The following is a 17,880-nucleotide window of genomic DNA, read 5'->3' as shown; positions in this document are numbered from 1 at the left end:
TACTGCCACAATCTGCAGACTTGCAAAAGAGAGAACTCTCTTATATGCTGCTTATACTTTTTGATTCAGAATCTCTAAAACCTCTCTCCTGGGTTCCTACTTTTGCTTCTCAACCTTAAGACAGCGTATTTTTCTAAGCGGCTCTCTTTTCCGTTTTTCCAGAATACCAGAGCCTTGTCACAGCTGGAGGGGCTGAATCCAGATAAAACTGTGTCTCTTTGAGAAAGGTATGATTGCTCATGTGTTATTCCAATTTGTGGGGAGTCACTGTTAGAACAAGTTAGGCCACTAACATCACTGTTGCTACACTTCTACTTGTCAAAATTAGGAATTCCATCCCCAAAGATAAATGGATCCTCACATCTTAAAGTTCAAAGTTAACTCTTCCCCCTGCTATGTCCAGCAGAACTGTTCTCCCTGTTCTCATTCTCAGATACTGCCTCAAAGAACGGCCAAGACTTTGCTGCAGGTTATCGCCACTGTCTCAATACTGCAAGCACCTTTCTAAGTTCAGTTGGTTCTTTGCTGGATCAGAACACCAGATCCCACATCTTGCGTCAGCTCGAGACTACTACTGAGATGAAGCCTGCTGTTGCTCCAGCTCCTCCGAAAGTCTCGCAACCCCAAGATGACTTGCCCTCCACTAAACCTCTCCAAAGCCCTGCTTTTCTCCATGTAGCTACTCCTTCAGCCTTGCTTTCTTCAGGACCTGCTTTGATTATGACATGTCCAGGGACTCAATCCACTCCCAGGGGACAGCTGGCTTATCCTACTCCAACACTTACCTCACTGCCTCAATCAAGTTTCCTCCTTTCACTTTCCCAGGTGCTGGAGACCTCTCCAACTGCATCCCAGATGTGGAGGCCCTGGTGAACTGTCACCTTAAGAACAGGACTCTAACCTTATTGGGGGTTTTCTATGAGACAGATCAGAGTGTGGAACTGGGGACAGAGCTTGCCCTCAACTCCGTGCTTCTCTGAAGGCTGGAGCATGTGAGAACTCCAAATTTTAAGGGGCCAGATTCTACACCCTATTTTGAAGGCAGGAGAGTTGGTATTAACATGTCTATCCCTCTATTAGTGCTCAGATAGATGTACAGCATGGGCATGCACAGTAAGATAGTGGCACAGCATGTGCAAGTGGTAGACTTAAGTCCTACATCCTTTCCTTTGTTCTGTTCCAAATACATTTATGAAAGGGTTTACTAACAGTGTCTGCTTTGGTAGGGAACTGCCTCAAGAACCCAGGAGATCTTTTTTAGTCCTGTGCTTCTAGTGACTGCCTTTCTAACTAATTCTTCCTAAGTTTCACCTAATACTGAAGAAGAAAAGACTATTAATAACAGCCTTAAACAACATCAGCCTCAGCTGCAGAGAAATAATGAGAAGATAGTGGAGATATTCCCTGTATTGTTCAGGGATCATGCAGACCCCAGAGGCCCACTCAGAGCTGTACACAATGACCAGGAAGCAACACACAACAACAAATCCCCTCAGAGTGTATTGTGAAACAACAGCAGTTAAGCGGTATTTTTGCAAGTGGTGGTGTTCTGAGTTTTCTTTTACAATTTCCATGTTTTCACTGTGCACTATTTCATCATTTTATAACTACAGGGGAAGGCTTTACAGAAAAAAGCCTTAAAATTAGACACCAAGTTTCCTTCTGATTTCCCAAGAATATGAAAGATGTTACTCAGTTCCACAGCTGGTATACTTAGATTAGCAGAAGGCAAGAACTGATCCAACTTTTTTTTTACAGCTTGTTTCTTTATTCATTAAACATCTAGTTACAAGTTTCACAAATTAAAAAAAGTAGGGGAGCTGACTGAATAGGGGCCAGGGGGACAACAGGCTGGTCCAGCTTTTGTTCTGCTCCTCCCTTCCCTATCCCACACATCCTTCTGCTTCTCTGTAGCTGCACCAAGGAGCAGGAGAAGAATAGAAGCCTTTGTCCCAGTGAGGGAACTAACACAGGGTTCTAGCAGAATTTCCTCTTTTGTTTCACAGGGGACTAAACACAAATTCCAGAACCAGCCCAACCCAGCACAGAAAAAGTAGAAAGGGTGGAGAGGCAAGGCAGCAGCTTCTCATGCCCACCGCTAATGGCAGAAAGAACAGAACCAAGGGAGAGCAGAAAAGAGATGGGAAATGAATGCGTTCCTTGCACGGCAGTGAGGTTCTCCATGCCCCACTGCAGCACCCAAATGGGGCAACAAGAGCAATGCAGAAAATTAGTTGCTTTGTTTCAACTCTTAAAGGTGGAGGGGAGGTTAATATTAAATTTGAGGAGGGTCCAAGTGGTGCTTTGAAGGGGCTTCAGAGTTTCACTGTCTGTACCTGGGTGTAAGGGAAACAAAGGAGAATATAGAAGGAGTAAGTAGTGATTAGAAAGCAGCACAGAAGACAGATAAAAGACAAGTTCAAGCCAGGGATGTTTTCACTCTTCAAACATCCCCAGTTCCCAGCACTAGATCACATGCTAGTGAACTCCATTCAAAACACAGGACAACAGACACTAGCACTTACTTGCCTAAGTTCAATTGGATTCCATCTTTAAAAGTAGATGAACTGACTGCAAAGGGGATCTAAGTTTCATACAATGACAATATAAACATCAGTTGCTTGTGTCTACAGATTGTGATTCCCACACCATTTCAACTATCAGTTAAGCCTGATACTACACTTTTTTCCTTGAAGACAAAGCTAACTTAAACAGCTTCCACCTTCCCCACTCAAAAGACCCATCTTCCTCTGCTGTCCAGATTTAGTGGGAAAGCCTATTTCCAGCCAAAACTGCAAAATAGTATGAGATTGGGGCAATGAAAAGAAAAATCATATGGCTAAGAGGCAAACACACAGTGGAAGATGAGAAAAACTTGTTAAGACTTACAAGAGCGTGTAGGTAGATTTGGGGGTGACAACACAGCACCCCCCAACAAAGTCTGCTCTGTGTTCACCAGTCATACCGACGGGACTGTCTGGAAGGAGAATCCTCAGGGCCCTGGATTGCAAGACGAGTCCCCTCAGCCCGGCGGCCATTGCTGCCTTCATGACGTCGATAATCCAGCCCTCGTTGTGGCCGGAAACGGGATGTCTCTCGCCTCCACTCATCATCAAATGCAGCTGCATCACCTACATAAGGAAAGAAGAACAAACTCAGTTTGGGAAGGGGTGGGAAAGTGGCATCTGGGTTTGCTGACGAGAAGGACACAGACAGTACTCACTTTCATCCATATTGATGTAGTCCTGCCTCTCCTCCTGGTCACCTGTACGATGGTTCCGGGATCGCTGCATGATGTGGGCTCGCTCCCTAATGTGGTGCCCAATTGACATTTGCTCCAGGCCACTGTCGGAATCCCTTACAGTCCGTCTAGTCTCACGAATCTGTGGACAGATTCCCATGCAGAACATCATTTTGGCTCATCCTCCCAGCCCTACTAGGCACTCTGACTCTTTCCTGCAGTATTTCAACAACATACCACCACCACTCCCAGCATGTCAGAAGCAACATAAGGGACAAATGGATTCCTCCCGCCAGTACTTCCTATCCCCCTGCCAATGGCTCTCAGCATGGTAGTGAATCACTGCGTTTCTCAAAGAGCAACTGACTGCAAAGCAGAAGTGCTGTGGGTGGCCAACACCATGCCACCCACAGCAAAACTAGCTGCCTAGCGCTCAGTAGACATGTTCCAGTCTCCTCCTTACCCCACCAGGTGCTGAACGCATCTCTGAGGTCTCTTGATAGACTTTGGGCCCATCACCCAGGTTGGAATAGGAGATGACAGTTGAGGAGGTAAATGTCTGGCAGTTGCCACCACTTGTCATATGCTCCTGAAAGAAGAAATGGGGAATAGTGTAGAGGAGGGACAGGGGAAAGAAGAGATGCCAGCTGCTTCTCTCTGTAAAACGAAGTGTTAAGAAATTACATACAGGAAGAGTATAGTCTCCATGGGTCCATCTTTCTGAAGAATACTTCTTCCTATTCAATTAATTCTGGTTCCCTGTTGAACAAGTCTACTCCTGCTCTTCTTTCCTCACCCATCTCCCTCCCTGCACTCAGCAGACACACCTGAGGAACAATCTATCCACTGCTCTAGCCTGGACAGCAAGCCAGGGTTACAGCCTCTGCCATTCTGGCAGCTTGAAAATGGGCAATACCAAAGAATCAGAATAAAAAGAGAGACGGTAAAGAGGATGGCAAAAGCACCCTCTACACTGCTCTTAATATGAACCATTTTTTGGAGTGTTCTTACCATGTTTCCAATCATGTCATTCATCATTCCAAACATATCTATGAAGCCACCTGCCTGAGAAGAAGGAAAACAGAGTACAAAAACAGTCAGTTTGGAAGGATACAAGAGGAAAGAACAACAAACAATCTGCAAAGGACATAAAATTGCTGCCTAAGAAGAAAAAAAATAGTTTTTTTTTTCCTCTTTATTTCAATAGGCAGAAAAGACAGAATTTGAGGTTGCTGTTCCCCCTAGTCCCTCAGGTTTCATAGCCCAAAATATTCCTGTCTCTCAAGATTTCTGGTTGGAGGAAAGGACTTTTTTTCTTTGGGTCCAATTCCTGATGCACTGGGGTTCATGAGTCCTTGGACACAGCAACATTAAGAGTACACATTCTGATTTTTTTTCCTAACAATTGTCTTAACTATGGAACAGCCATCCTCATGCATGTTTTAACCTCATCACTGTCAACGCACAATTTAAACCAAAAAGGTGTTTCTGTGTAACACAGTAACAAGCTCTCTTATTTTCCCTATAGACACTTGGCTATTTTTAATCTTGTAAACCTAATGGCTTCACTAATATACTAGGCCAGCAGGTCTCTCAGATTAATTGTGCAACATGTAAACAAAACTACTGTGTCAGTTTAAACTTGATGATTTTTTATTTCAAGGAGCCTCTTGTTCTTGTTTTCAGAGGACCAACAATCACATGTAATATCATTATCCTTTGAAGTCTATTAATCCTTCTCAGAACTAGAACAATTCCAGGACATTCAACCTTTTCCATTGAGGTGATCCTGCAGAGCAAGTCTGCTTAAGTTAATGAAATCCAAAGCAACCTCTTTCCATTCTATTTTAGAGGATGACAAAATCCATACAATGCAAGAACGATGTTCTCACTTACGTATAGACAGTCTCATTCCACTCCTGTTCACCTGAAACATTCTGTTGTCCTCTTCATCTTCCACTGCTAGCCAAGGAGTATAAATGATCACCTCTGTCTAATAATGGCCAAGTCTTCTCCTTGAGTTGTCACAGTTCCTTCAGGAGCTCCAAACTGAACTCCTCAGTTTCTTTTTAAGACATATGAGGTTAATAAGTCTCTCTCTTCTCCCTAGATATTATCTGTCCCTTTTTCTCTGAAGTATTATGCTGTAGCAGCTTTAGAACTCTTCTCTATTTGAGGTTCAAACACAAGCCCTCAATATAAACAGAGTAAGAATTTCTCCTCTAAAACAGCTCACAGACTTGATTAAAACATTAGAGAAAACAAGAGACTGGCCTGAAGTTATACAGCAAGTCAGTGAAAGAGCCTCAAGAGAAACTGGCTGCTTTTGGTTTTAGTTCAATACCTATTTCACTATTCCATTTATTATAAATCTAAAGGCCATTCTGTTGTCCTCACCTTCCCACCCTCACTGCCTGTTAAGACAGGCTGTCTTGGTCACAGTTGCTACATTTTAGCACTACTTGTGCTGAGTACTGACTCAAAAGAGCCACTAGATGTGAAGCCTCAGATAAGATCTAATGACCTTATGAAACCTGAGGGACTGGGAGAACCGCAACCCCAAATTCTGTCTTTTCTGCTCTGTTGAAGGAAAGGGAAAAGAATTCAGAAAAGTCTGAAGACTCACCATGCCCAGCATTCCAAAAGGTGAGACAGCTCCGGCCTGCCAGAACAAGAAGAAAACAGAATAGAGAATCATCTTACAACATCCAGCCATTAAAACCTCTTCAAAGCACCCTCATCCTTTTTGGAAAAAGGACTGGTAACACTCAGATCCAACAAATAGTGTGAGAAAATAGTCCACAAACTCATGGTAGTTCAAACTATACCACCTCTAACAAAACAGACAAAAGCAATGCTCATAAATTTCTCCCAGTTATATGATTTTAAGGCCCTAAATCAATATATATCCCTTCCCTTCCTCTCATTCACACTAGAACACAGTTGCCAAGAAATGTATTAATGAAAGTGGAGCAAAGGAAAGATGCAAGAACATCGCTGTTTTAGAGACCAGTTCTGCCTCCACCAACTGTGTGAAGGCAAGAGGCAAGCCCAGCCCAATCATGGTGGAAGACAGAAAGTAACCAGACAGTTCAAGAAATCCAGTGCCGTACTCAGCCTCTCTTTTTACCTGCATCCTACGACTGGCCTGGCGAGCCCCAGGCGTGGTCCCATCAGTGATTCCAAGCAGTGGGCCAAATCCAAAACTTCCAGAAAGCATGCGGTTCATGTGCTGCCGGTGGATAGCAAAAGGGTCCCTTCAGAAGGGTTGAGAGAACAATAATGAGCAAGGGACGACAAAAGACAAAGGCCCAAATAATCCTCCTGTTCAGACTCTCAGTTCTTCTTACATAACTACAACTGTACTTTCCTCTCCAAGTTGAGAGCTCAGAGGCCCAAAAACTTAGCTTTGTGTAGGCTAATCCTTGGGAATGGAATATCCCACCCTCTTTCATGTTGTTTCAGGTATTACACCCTAAAATCCCTCTCAGGCACTAACAGACCTCTGTTCAGAAACAGCTGGTATTCTGCTCCTACCAATGCTTTTAGGTTGAGCATAGCTGAGGCCATTCCCAAACCTCACTGCTCTAACAGATAAAAATCACTTCTCAGATCTGCAGCCATCACCATCATTTCATACCTATTTCCTCTTGTGCCAACTAAACCATGTAAGTTAACAGCTCTGCTGAACTGATCAAACTCTTCTAGAGGAGAGCTCTTCATTTTGCAGGGAGGTGCAAGAAGGCCCATCTGCCCACAAAGAGAGGACTACACCTAATGGAGTTAGATACCATGCAACCCTAGTTATTACTCTCTCATGCCTTCAGGCATGCACAAACACTCACAAAGACTTAAACCTTCAGAATACACTGCACAGCCTGACACTAACTCTTTGGCATCCCTCCTTTCCCAAGCACCTCCATCTGCTATTCTCCTGCAAAGTTATGTTTACACCTGTCAGAAGCTGAGACCACATAGAGCTTTTGTTCAGTGCTTCAATGTGGGAGGGAAAGGGAACACTAATTGGGGTCCCTAACTGTTCTCTCTTCTTGCTTTCTTTTGCAGCCTCCACTTTTAAAGGTATGTATTCACCACATGCTGGAGCCGCAAGAATAAAGGAGATCAACAAAAAAAATGTCACAGTGTACACAACAAAAGAGTCTGAGAAGCATCATAGCATTCCTTTGCACCTATTATAGTCTGGCTTTATCCTTCCTGAGTACATGTAACCTGAAAAGTATATAGTATTCCTGAGATCACAAGATCACAAACCAATACTTTTCTCTACTGGAAATACTTTGCGTAATAAAAGCTAAACTCGTACCTGTCACATTAATGAGAACATACAGTCATCCTGTGACTAACTGGGAGATCAAAGGCTCTTCTCCTCCTAATTTGTTTACAGCTGATAAAATTGATGATAAAGCAAGAACTTCACAAGCAAAAACCTGACTTTGTTCTTCTGCATAAATTAATTTCATTGAATTTCTAGTAATCCCCTGCTTAAAAATAACCTAATTCTTACTGTATTACATTGTAATTCCTACCTGTTTTGACCAGACCTATCAACTTAATTTCACTGCCAAATTTAATCAATAGCATCAAATTTCTGGATTGTGGATAGAAACAAAAATATTCAGTAAAATGAATTCCCAAAATAGCCCTTGGAACATTTGTTAGATTTCAAGACTCATATAATCCTATTTTAAATCTAATTGTTGTCATCTTCTTTTTACTTAGTTCTTTGCAACTTTATAACTGCTTTAAGAGTCTTCTCTAGCTTCACAAATGATCTCCTGTACAGAACAGCAATGAATGCTTTACAGGAAATTAGGTTTTATATAGCTGAAGTCTTCTCTCTTCTAAAAGGAAAACTCTTTTAATAACAAAAAAGGTTAGGTATTCTAGCACACTCTTTCTTAGATAATGCCACAGTGCATTTCATCCTACTTTAGTTCATTATGCTTTCCTCTAAACACATGCTCTAATATTGCTGAAAGCAGACCAGCATGAAACAGCTATTCCTGGTGCTACCCCTTCAAAGAACGTTCACATTTTTCTCCAAACAGCTCCAAAGTTGCTCTGTTTACCAGAACCATTAAAGCCCTGTGTCCATCCATTTGGACACTAGCATAGCATATACCTGGTGCCCTCCTCAGCCTCTCAGCTCTGTAGGGAGCTCTGCCTACGCCGCAGCTACCAGCATTCCCTCCCATTGTGCCGCTCACCCCCAATTCACCTGCCCCCGTCCTCCCTCCAGAACAGGAGTTAGAGCTCCACTCACATGGCAAACAGGGGATCCTCTGGCTCGCCATCTCTCATTAACCGGAACATACTTCTCTCGATCGGGGCAGGCTCTGCAGAGGAGAGAGGGGACTGAACACCGCCGAGACCGGGGGCGGCGGAAGGAGCGGCAGCGACACCCTGCCCCACAGCCCGACACAGCTGCCCCATCGCGCACAGGCCAGGTCAGGCCAGCGCTCCCCACCGCGGCGCCCGAGGCCAGCCCAGCCCCCCCGCCGGCCCCGGCCCCGCTCGCGCCCCTCCCCTGCCTGCTGGCGCGTCGGTCGGTGCCGGGCGGGGAAAGCGGCCCGTCCTCTTGCGCAGCAACGAGTCGCCTACGGCCGCTCACGCCTCGGCTCCCATCGCGGCCTGCACTTCGCTTTCCTCTTCCGCCCCCCTCCCCCCAGCCGGCTCGGCTCGGCCCCAGTCCCCTCGCACCACGCAGGCGCGAACGCAGGAAGGCCGGGGGGGGGAGCGGGCCCGACGCCCCGCCCCTGCCCCGCGCAAGCGCAGCCGGGCGCACGCCCCGGCGCGTGACGGTCCCTGCCACCGCCCCGAGGCGGCAGGAAGTGACGGGCGCTCCGGCGCCGTCTCGCGAGGCCGCCGCTCGGCGGCAGTTGGAGCCGTAGCGGTGGGAGCCTGCCGGCGCCACGCGGCCCGGGGAGCGCCGTGCCGCGGGCGCCGCTGCGGCTGGCCGCGAGTGAGAACAGGCCGCTGCCGCGGAGAGCTGTTGTTTCCGCGGCAAAGCCGACGGCGAGCGGCTCTGGCGGTGTTTCTGATTTGCTGCTGATTCACCCGCTGTGTGTGTGTGTGGGGGGGCAGCGCTAACATGGGGGATCAGAGTAACAGGGAGCACTCCGCCTGGGAGTCTCTGCACTTCGCCCGTTTCCGGGAGAATGTGGAAATGGAGGGGGTCACTGACCCGTTTCCTTCCTGTGCTGAGGTGATGGGACACCGTACATACACCTGTGCTCTGCCTAGCAGAGACACCAAGATTTAACAGCAATGTGGAGGGTATTTTATAAAACACTGGTGGGTCATCACTGTCCTTGGGCAGTGGCCTGGACCATGTGAGGCACAGATATTCAGTATGTTTGCCTACAGTGGCAAAGGGAAACCCTAGCAGCCTCTTGTGTACTTGTTTAACCATCTCTGGGGAATGCTGATTGTCTTCAGCTACCACCTGTTTCACTGGATTACAATGAAGACAGCATATTGACTCATTCAAGCTTGAGACCAGTGCATGCTTCCTTAGTGGTATTTTTGTTGACTGTTGCATCCTGCCCACTATGTGCAGGAGCCAGGCTAAACCCATGCCAGGAAACTAGAAATAGCAAGTTGCAAGATGTGTTTGAGAAATCAGGCTCCTAGGATGTGGCAGCAGCTGTGTCCTTGGCTGTCAAAGTCAGACAGAGGAAAACGAGCTGGCAGCATGCTCTGTGGGATGGAACACATAGGCAACTTGGCAACAGTTCTTCCTATGGTAGGTCTCAAAATAATACAATACAAAACCTCTCACCGGAGGCCTGTGCCTATCTATATGCATGCAGAACACTCTTCAGGTATCCCCCAGTATGTCCAGTAGGTGGCATTCTGCATTGCAGATAGCACAATCACACAGCGCCGGTGGTTGGAGAGAGATACCATGGGCAGGGCACTGGCTAACCGGAGACAAAATTCTTAGGCAATGCTTGTTACTGAGACTGTTTGTAGGTGAACTGGAGAAACATTGCCCTGTCATCATCTCAGAGGTGATCTGCACCACAGAAGTTCATACAAAGCCTCTGCTAAAGCTATTGTCCTCTTGAAGCAGGAGACAATCTGTCAACTTCTGTCTTTTATTTTGCAATCTTGAATCATCCCTCAGAGACCTAGAGCAGTTTTGAAAGTTCCTGTTTGGTGTGTTTTCTTTTTTTCTTTGAATATGGTGTGCTGTTTGATTGGAGAATGTGGAAGTGATCTAGAGCGGCAGGATTCAAAAGCAAGTGAACAGCTTCCTGGACGAGAACATGTGTTTTCTGTTTTTTTGTTTGTTTTTTTTCCCCTTTGGCAGCTGTAGGATAAAACCACTTGCCATCCTACAGTTACCAGTGGTTTTCTCACTGATGGAATAACCTACAGATGGTAGGACTCCCTTGTTATTGTTGTTGGGGGGGTTGTTTTTTGCAAATACTAGTGGGTCAGGCAGTAGTACTGCCCAAAAAATGGAGGTAGAGGAAGGAAAAGAATAGAGGGTGGCAGCAAATGCTTTGCAGCATTCTTCTGTTCCTAATGCTGCTGCTTTGCAAATGGCCTGGGACCCAAAAGTCTGACAGGATATTGGGGGCAGTGGTTATGTACCTTATTAGACATTTATCTAGCCTTGTATGCAGTCCGTATGTTTGACGTCAGTGTAACTGATGTTACCAAAGACTACACTACCAGTGATACTGCTAGTTCAACTAATCTTGAACAAGAGTCTAGCTTGCAAATAATTGTGCTGGTGGCTAGTGCTGGCCAAAACTCTGGAAGGAGGAAATGGAAATGCAACCTTTTTCTGGAACATGGATAAGCCCACGGATCTGAGAAACTCCAAAGCAGTATACTTGTACTATCTCTACATAAAGTTTCTGTATACTACTCACTACATTGTTTTATGTACACCAAGTGGATGACCATTTGATAGGTTAAAATAACTAAGCATGAGGAGTGCAAATGAAAAGCAAGGCTCTTACCTTGCTTGTGTCACTTCTCTTGACTACTTCAGTTTTCTGTCACAAATTAAAGCTGTTAACTATGTCTGTCACTTCCTTTCTTTTTTTTTTTTATGCTGCCCAGGTTGTGGTAGAGGCGGTGGAGAATGGGGGAAGAGGGAGGAAGAAGGAGCTCAGCAAGCAGCCAAGAGGAGGTGAGTGAACAGCAAAATGGCAGAGAGATGACTGACGCACTGCCCTGACTCCACCTTTGCCCGCCTACTGCTGACTTACTGCCAAGCTGCTTCCCTCCCTCTAACATCCCCATCACCACTAGCAGCACAGACAGGCAAGGGGGCAGCCGCAGCGTAAGCATTTTAAAAGCAAACGGAATATCACGTGGTGAAAGTAAACTAACAGTGCACTGAACATCATGCCTTTTTACCTGCTTATTCCAGGGTCTGATCATTTTGGCCAAGGAGATAAAAACAGTTTCTTTATGTATCCAAATGTCTCAGGGCCCCTGTGGACACCTATAAGACAAAGAAATTCTGGTTATCAGAAGTTAGAGCTACCCACAGCCATTTCCTCATTGGTTCCCTTCATCTGTGCCTGTTACGTAATCCTCACCCAACAACTGATTCTGACCTCAGATGAAAGGCACCCTGAATGAAGGGCAGCTCTGATTTGATCCTCAGACATGACAATTTGGGATGCTAGAGCTAGCTTATGACAGCTGCAGTTTGTGTTGCACAGCAGTGATTACTTTCAGAGTATTTTGCTTGTGTTAAGGATGTGCTTGTCATACTGTGAGAACCACAACCTCCATCTGTGCTATGACAGTGAAGACAAGTTCAGAAAAAATATGATTCAACACCTTCCCGCCTTTCTAATCTTCTTGCAGGCTCTGTCGGTGAGACAGAGTCACTCTTTAGTCACTCCCTTCTACTCATCTTTCTTCTTACCATGTTCTCTACCCTGTTTTCCCAGCCACGGTCAATGCTTATTATTTGTTGCACCTCAAGAAGCCATTTCCCAATGCAAAGCTGAGCCAGTTGTTGAATTCTGCAGCATTTCCTTTTGACTTCAGGATACAACATCACAAAAGAACAAAAATCAATAATCTGCTTGGATTTTTAATGAACACAAGACAGAAAGATGATCAGCATGGATTAAACACATGCATACATGCAAATACATTCCCTCCTCACACTGAAATTTTACTAGTCTCACTTTAAGTGAAAGTGTAAATACTGTCTGTGTCTGAATTTATGTAAATATATGAAAAGCTAATGCAAATATATGGTCTTCTGCTCCCTTGCTGTTCAGCTAACAGTTTGGAAGAGTTTTAGAACCATTTATGAGTTACTTTACAACAAAATTCTTGAAATGTCCAGTATTGTTTTGCTGTTGCTCAGAAAACATCTCAAGTTAACTCAGCCTTCAACATAACCTACAAACTGCCCTCCCCCACTAAGCAGGATAAGGCAACAAGACTGGCAAGCTATTAAAAAGAAATGTACAAATATTTGCTTCTAGGTGCATGCACACAACTCAAAACACACACCACACACACCCTGCATATACTAGAAGTAGAAAAATATATACTGTACATATAAAACTCCACACTCATACACAAGCACATGCTTGCATACAAAGACATGTAGGTGCAAACCTGAAACATGCATCAGCAGAAAAACATCATACTTTCTATATTCAAAAAAGTATATGCAAATAACAAAGAAAATACCACAGTACAAAAACTTGCGCGTATATATATGCATATACATGCATATACATGCACACACCTGCACACATAGCATGAAAAAGCTGCAGCACAAAAATTGTAATTTATCATACAAACTACATTCATACTGTTCTCCAAGCTGCATACAGACATGCATATTGTCTACTTTCCCATACAGAGCTGTATCATGTAACTTATGTACGTCTCTAATTTTATTTAAGGGCATACGACTCCTAAAAGGATGGAGACAATTCTGCCAAGTTTGCAAAGCAACTTGAAGCAGATGACAGCACATATGAAAAAGGACTCCTATGTACATACTCCATGAATACAGTTGCATTTGCAACAAAGAGACAAATACAGATGGGAGAAGAGAGTTGATCCAGTTGCAAATAGATCCGGCAGATTAGAGTACCACAATGTGATGAAAGAACATAAAAACCAGGGATAAGTTATAGGAATGCCCTCAGGATCCAAGCAAAGCAGCTGCACACTGGAAGAAAACATCTCAGTCAGGATTGAAAGGCAAGCATAGCTGGAATGCAGAAAAAGGCATGCTACAAGGAACGGAGAAGAGTTTCACATAGGATATAAAGGAAATTATACCTGATACAGGCCCGTAAGGGAAAAATGGACACATGGAAAATGAAAGTGCGATGTAAAACAAATTTTGTACTTAAGAATGCTGGTAAGAATACAGATATGAGGGAAAAGGTAAAAGGGGTCAGATTAGGTAGTAATAGCAAACAATATGATGAAATGTGGATAGCAAAAGGTAAGGATGCACACTGAAGGTACTAAAGTGTACTGAGGGGAAACGAAGAGGTCATCAGCTTGCAGAGCCAACCACATGGTTCCATCTAACAGTTTGTAAGAAAGAAAACTTGTCTTAACCAACAGGTGTTTGTGTATTTGCATCTGTGGGTGTTTTATCAACAAAGCTCTTTGGGCACAGGTACATCACAAGCGTATCTGTTGCTTTCTGCCCTCTAGGCTGTTGTGCCAGGGCTGATTTGTGCATTAGTATGAAAATGTCTCTGCTATAAGATGTGCGTTGATGTAGTTTTGCGTTTTCAGTAGCTGACCATATAAAGGAAGGGATGAAAAGCCTACACTGGTAAAGAGACATGAGTTGTCTGTCTCCTGACAAGGAGAGGCAAATAAGAATGACAACTGGCTACTTCATACTTTTTGGCTCCTATGTTGGGTTTATCTCTAGGAATGAAGCTTTTTTTCCCTGCAAAAGAGAGGGATGAAAGAAGGGCACTTGAACCAAATCAGGGCTTGAATGCTGCTAGCAGCTAGGCTTGAGAGGTTGGTTAGAGGGGCTTATAAAACAGGAAGAAAAAAAATGAATGTATTTTCACAATTTGCCTTTTTGGTACTTGTCCAGATGTGTGTGTCTGCGTTGCATTACAAGTTCTTTGGAGGAGGCACTGTGCACTGTATGTGGCTAGGGAGAAAACGTTGGTAGATTCATCGCATCATTGGAGACCAACAGCTGTAACTGTGGAGAAAAGAGATGACAAGGTGGGGTCCTCCTACTTTCCCATCACTCATTATAATTTATTCAGTCTCTTTCTCACTTTCCTCTAGGAGGTATTTTTTATTAGATGTTCAAACTGATCTCACTAAACTAGAGCACAGGTTCTAAATTCAGACTTAGCACTGAGATTTGCTGAGTTTTTATGATATATATGTTTTCCAAATAGCTGGATTAATAACCTTGCCTGGAATCAATGAGTATGTGCACGTAGGTGGTAGCCATTCACATATTTTTATTTGCCTGCTTACTCTTGTATTTAAACTGGCAAATGCATGCAGATTTCTTTGTGTGCATGTATCCTGTGATAAGTTAATATAAATCTTCTAGGAAATGAAAAGGGAATTTGGTCATCCTGGTCTGTTCAAACTGTTGGACAGAAGTATGAAGCATGGCTATAGGGACATTTATTCATAACAAGTCTTTGTAGCTGAAAGACACAAGCCATCATTCTGTAGAAAAGACTTTCACTTAAGAATTACAGCCCTATTGCTGGAAGGCCTTGCCTTTTATCACTTACCTTTTCATACCCTGCCCCAAATCACTGCAAACACCACCACTCCTGACCCTGGGCAAGAACAGATATAGTAACCTTATGGCAAAATCCAATGTCCTGGCAGCCCCATCTCCTCTTCAGGTCTGGAGATTGCCAGTATAATGTTGCCAGAGAGACAGCAGGTGTCAGTGTTGCACATCTTACCATGCGTGAGCTTTCCTGCTCGGGGCTCTGGCTGCTCCCTTTGCTCAGCCCCTGGATGAACCAGAAACGTTGCTAATGACCTGAATCTCCCTGGCAGCATCAGGGATTCGGCACAGATGGCTGCAGCCAGGATACTAGGCTCTGCCTGGCCTGACTCGGGGCAGAAATGAGAACACGATAAAAGATTGCCCCCAAAAAAGAGCACTGTAACACACTGCCATGTCGTCAGGCTGCCGGCTGCATCGCCCTCCTTGTGCCTGCAGCATCCACTGCAAATCTCCACGCTCAAAGCGATCCTTGACTACTGCTGTAGTATCTGCTGTACTAAGATAAATGCGATCAATCAAGTTATCAAAATGTTGACTGCAAAACGCAGGGATCTACAGGAGAGCCCCACTCGCACAACCAAGGGCTCCAGTTTAAATGCTGGGACATGCTATTTGCCCCCGAAGATGCCCATGTGCTTTGAAAAATCTCCATCTAGTCCTCGCAACTAGCCGGGGATGTGAGCCAGGACCTACGCCTCACAGCATGAGGGCAGCTCCCGTGAGGAAAGGGGAAGGGTCCTGTCCCGGGTCACTGCTGAGCCCCGCTGTGCCCTGGGCGTGCTGAGAAGGGCCGCAGCCCCGGCGACCGTGACGCCGCTCCCTCGCGCGCCTTCCCCTCAGCCCCACGTGCGAGAGGCCCCTCCCTCCGCGCCGCACAAACGTTCCTGCACCCCTCCCCCCCGGGCCCTTCCCTCCCGCCAACCAATGAGAGGGCTGTTGCCAGGCAGACGGCTCATTTGAATCGCCCAATCAGAAGACCATCATTAGTCCCTCCTTATATGGGGAACAAGGATGCACTCGCTAACCCTCCCCCCACCAGCGCGCGGGAGCCGTGTCGCGCCCCGCCCTCTCCCTCCGCTGCAGCTCGGAGCGCGGGAAAAGCGGGTTCCCGCCCCGCCCCCACCCCGCCCGGTTGCCGCGCGGGATCCGGCCCGGGCGGGCGCCTGCCCGGCAGGACACGGGCCGATGGGGCGGCGGGAGGAGCTGGGAGCGATTCCAGGGGGAGGGCAGGCAGCTGGAGTGGAAAATTCCAGGCGGGAGGAAGCATGAGCGAGACCGTCGCCAGCGCTGCCCTCCCACACAGCCCTGCTGCGACATCCGCCGCCCGCCCCGCAGCACCTCCTGCTGGGCACGGCCCGCGCCGGCCGCCGCCGGCCTCGCGGCCTCCTCCAGCTCCTCCTGGGCGAGGCCCGGCCGACCAGAGGCTGGAACTCTGCCCCCAGGCTGGCCTCGCCGTGGTCGGGACTGGCAGGCATCTCGAGGCAGGGCACCCCCCTCTTCCTTGGTCCTCGTGTTTCCCCACCCTGCAGCAGAGGCGTCGGATGGGCAGGCATGCAGGGGAGAAGCATGAATGGATCTGCTTGCTTGTTGCTCTGGACTGTGAGGGGTCTCCTTTGCTAGCAGGAGGCATGGCTAAGCTGTATGACAGCATCCCCAGACTGTGTCGCAGAGACGCTGGGTCTGGGGCAGATAGCTCAGTTTTCCCAGTGGCAGGGCCTCACTGTTGTCCATCCTGGCTACGAGCAGCAGGGGGCTACACAGAGCCCTGTGCTGTCCAGTATGGGCAGGAGTCAACTGTTTAGGGCGAAATGAGGGCAGGACATCTGCACTTCACACCCCCACCCTGCGTCTGGCCTGGCCAGGCCTGGCAGCTGCAGCACAATGCCCGCATCAGCAGGCTTCAGCTCAGTTGCTACTGTATGTTCACATGTTCACTGTCTCCTCAGTGCTTGTGTGGCAGCAGTGGCATGCCACTGTGTGTGGGACACTGCTGAGATGTCCCCAGTCAACCGTGCAAGGGGGAGGGCAGAGCACGGAGCTGTCAGGAGCAGTGATCCCTCCAAGGTCAGGGTTGCAGCTCCCATCTTAAGCCCCCTTCGACCTCCAGACCACCCCGCTGCTGTCCCCCGCTCACAGGCGTTTGCCAAGAGCTGAGCGCGCATTGTTCTCGGTATTCCGCTCTTTCCAGCAGCCTTTCTCTCCTCCCTCTCTCCTCCCTCCCAGTCCCTCTCCCCTCCCTTCCCTAGGTCCCTCCTTCCCTCGTCACCAAGTGGTGTATAAATCCCCTTCTCCAGCGTATCCCCCATCACGGGAGACCCTGGTACTTTGGCCCCCTGGGCGGGAGCTGCAGTCTCTGGCCTTTGGATCGCCGGGACTTTGTGCTCCCTGCTGGACCCCTCGCTCTCGGCGCCGCTCGCGCTCCACAGGGGTCTCTGGACATTTCCGACTGGCCCCTTCCCTTCGCCTCTCGCTCCCGTACCAGGATGTCGGAAAAACGCCTAGAGGAGGCGCCAGCGGAGCTGAGTGCCAAGGTGAGACCCTCAGCCTCCCTCCCGCGCTAGCCTGCTCACCTCCCCCTGTCCTCGACCCCTCCGGCTCCCCTCTGTCCCGCTCCCCGACCTGGGAAGCGCCCCGCGTGGAGGCACTGGGACTGGGAGAGCACGGCGATCTTCCTCACTCATCCCCGGCTCAGGGTCCCTTCGCTGCCTCCACGCCCGCTGCCCGGGACCCGCCGCTCTGCCGCCCCCCTCTCCCCCCTGCCCGAGAGCCGCTGCCCTCTCCCTGCCCTCCTCACCTCGCTGAGTGCGCACTGGGGTTCTCCGCGCCCGCTCGCCGGAGCCAGGGGGCCGGTCCCGCCGCCGCAGCG

The 17,880-nt window shown here is 47.4% G+C and overlaps 2 protein-coding genes and 2 long non-coding RNA genes across 6 annotated transcripts in view; 2 read left to right on the top strand and 2 right to left on the bottom strand.

Moving 5' to 3' along the window:
* Positions 1 to 1,745: 1,745 nt before the first annotated feature.
* On the bottom strand, positions 1,746 to 8,961 carry MLF2 (myeloid leukemia factor 2). 2 transcript variants are annotated; one of them, XR_014898188.1, is made up of 9 exons: positions 8,794 to 8,960; positions 8,526 to 8,598; positions 6,372 to 6,498; positions 5,868 to 5,903; positions 4,253 to 4,306; positions 3,705 to 3,830; positions 3,224 to 3,383; positions 2,890 to 3,131; positions 1,746 to 2,336 (listed from the first exon to the last, which is right to left on the bottom strand). XR_014898188.1 is itself a non-coding variant. In XM_085324662.1 (8 exons), the coding sequence occupies exons 2-8, from the start codon at positions 8,573 to 8,575 to the stop codon at positions 2,953 to 2,955; spliced, it is 732 nt and encodes a 243-aa protein (XP_085180788.1). In that variant the 5' UTR covers positions 8,576 to 8,598; positions 8,794 to 8,961; the 3' UTR covers positions 1,746 to 2,952. The 2 variants fall into 2 exon arrangements, 1 of the variants encoding a protein (XP_085180788.1); XM_085324662.1 differs by having other exon boundaries at positions 1,746 to 3,131; positions 8,794 to 8,961.
* A 909-nt stretch (positions 8,962 to 9,870) lies between these two features.
* On the top strand, positions 9,871 to 14,826 carry LOC146584513 (uncharacterized). Of its 2 annotated transcripts, none has more exons than XR_014898189.1 (3): positions 9,871 to 10,007; positions 11,342 to 11,411; positions 13,165 to 14,826. It is a non-coding gene; the product is annotated as an uncharacterized LOC146584513 (long non-coding RNA). The 2 variants fall into 2 exon arrangements; XR_014898190.1 differs by having other exon boundaries at positions 9,871 to 10,648.
* On the bottom strand, positions 9,871 to 17,874 carry LOC146584512 (uncharacterized). The gene is made up of 3 exons (XR_014898191.1): positions 17,809 to 17,874; positions 11,642 to 11,729; positions 9,871 to 9,961 (listed from the first exon to the last, which is right to left on the bottom strand). It is a non-coding gene; the product is annotated as an uncharacterized LOC146584512 (long non-coding RNA).
* PTMS (parathymosin) overlaps positions 17,284 to 17,880 on the top strand; it is a 5,273-nt gene continuing 4,676 nt past the window's right edge. The window contains exon 1 of the mRNA XM_085324663.1: positions 17,284 to 17,545. Coding sequence (XP_085180789.1) covers positions 17,498 to 17,545 — 48 coding nt within the window. The 5' untranslated portion in view covers positions 17,284 to 17,497. The remainder of the gene's footprint in view (positions 17,546 to 17,880) is intronic.

Source organism: Rhea americana, unplaced genomic scaffold, assembly GCF_003343005.1.
Source record: "Rhea americana isolate MKP2758 unplaced genomic scaffold, rheAme1 scaffold_92, whole genome shotgun sequence".
NCBI classification, from domain to species: Eukaryota; Metazoa; Chordata; class Aves; order Rheiformes; family Rheidae; genus Rhea; species Rhea americana.
Note: the sequence above shows the minus strand (reverse complement) of the source record. Positions and strands in the feature narration are given on the sequence as shown.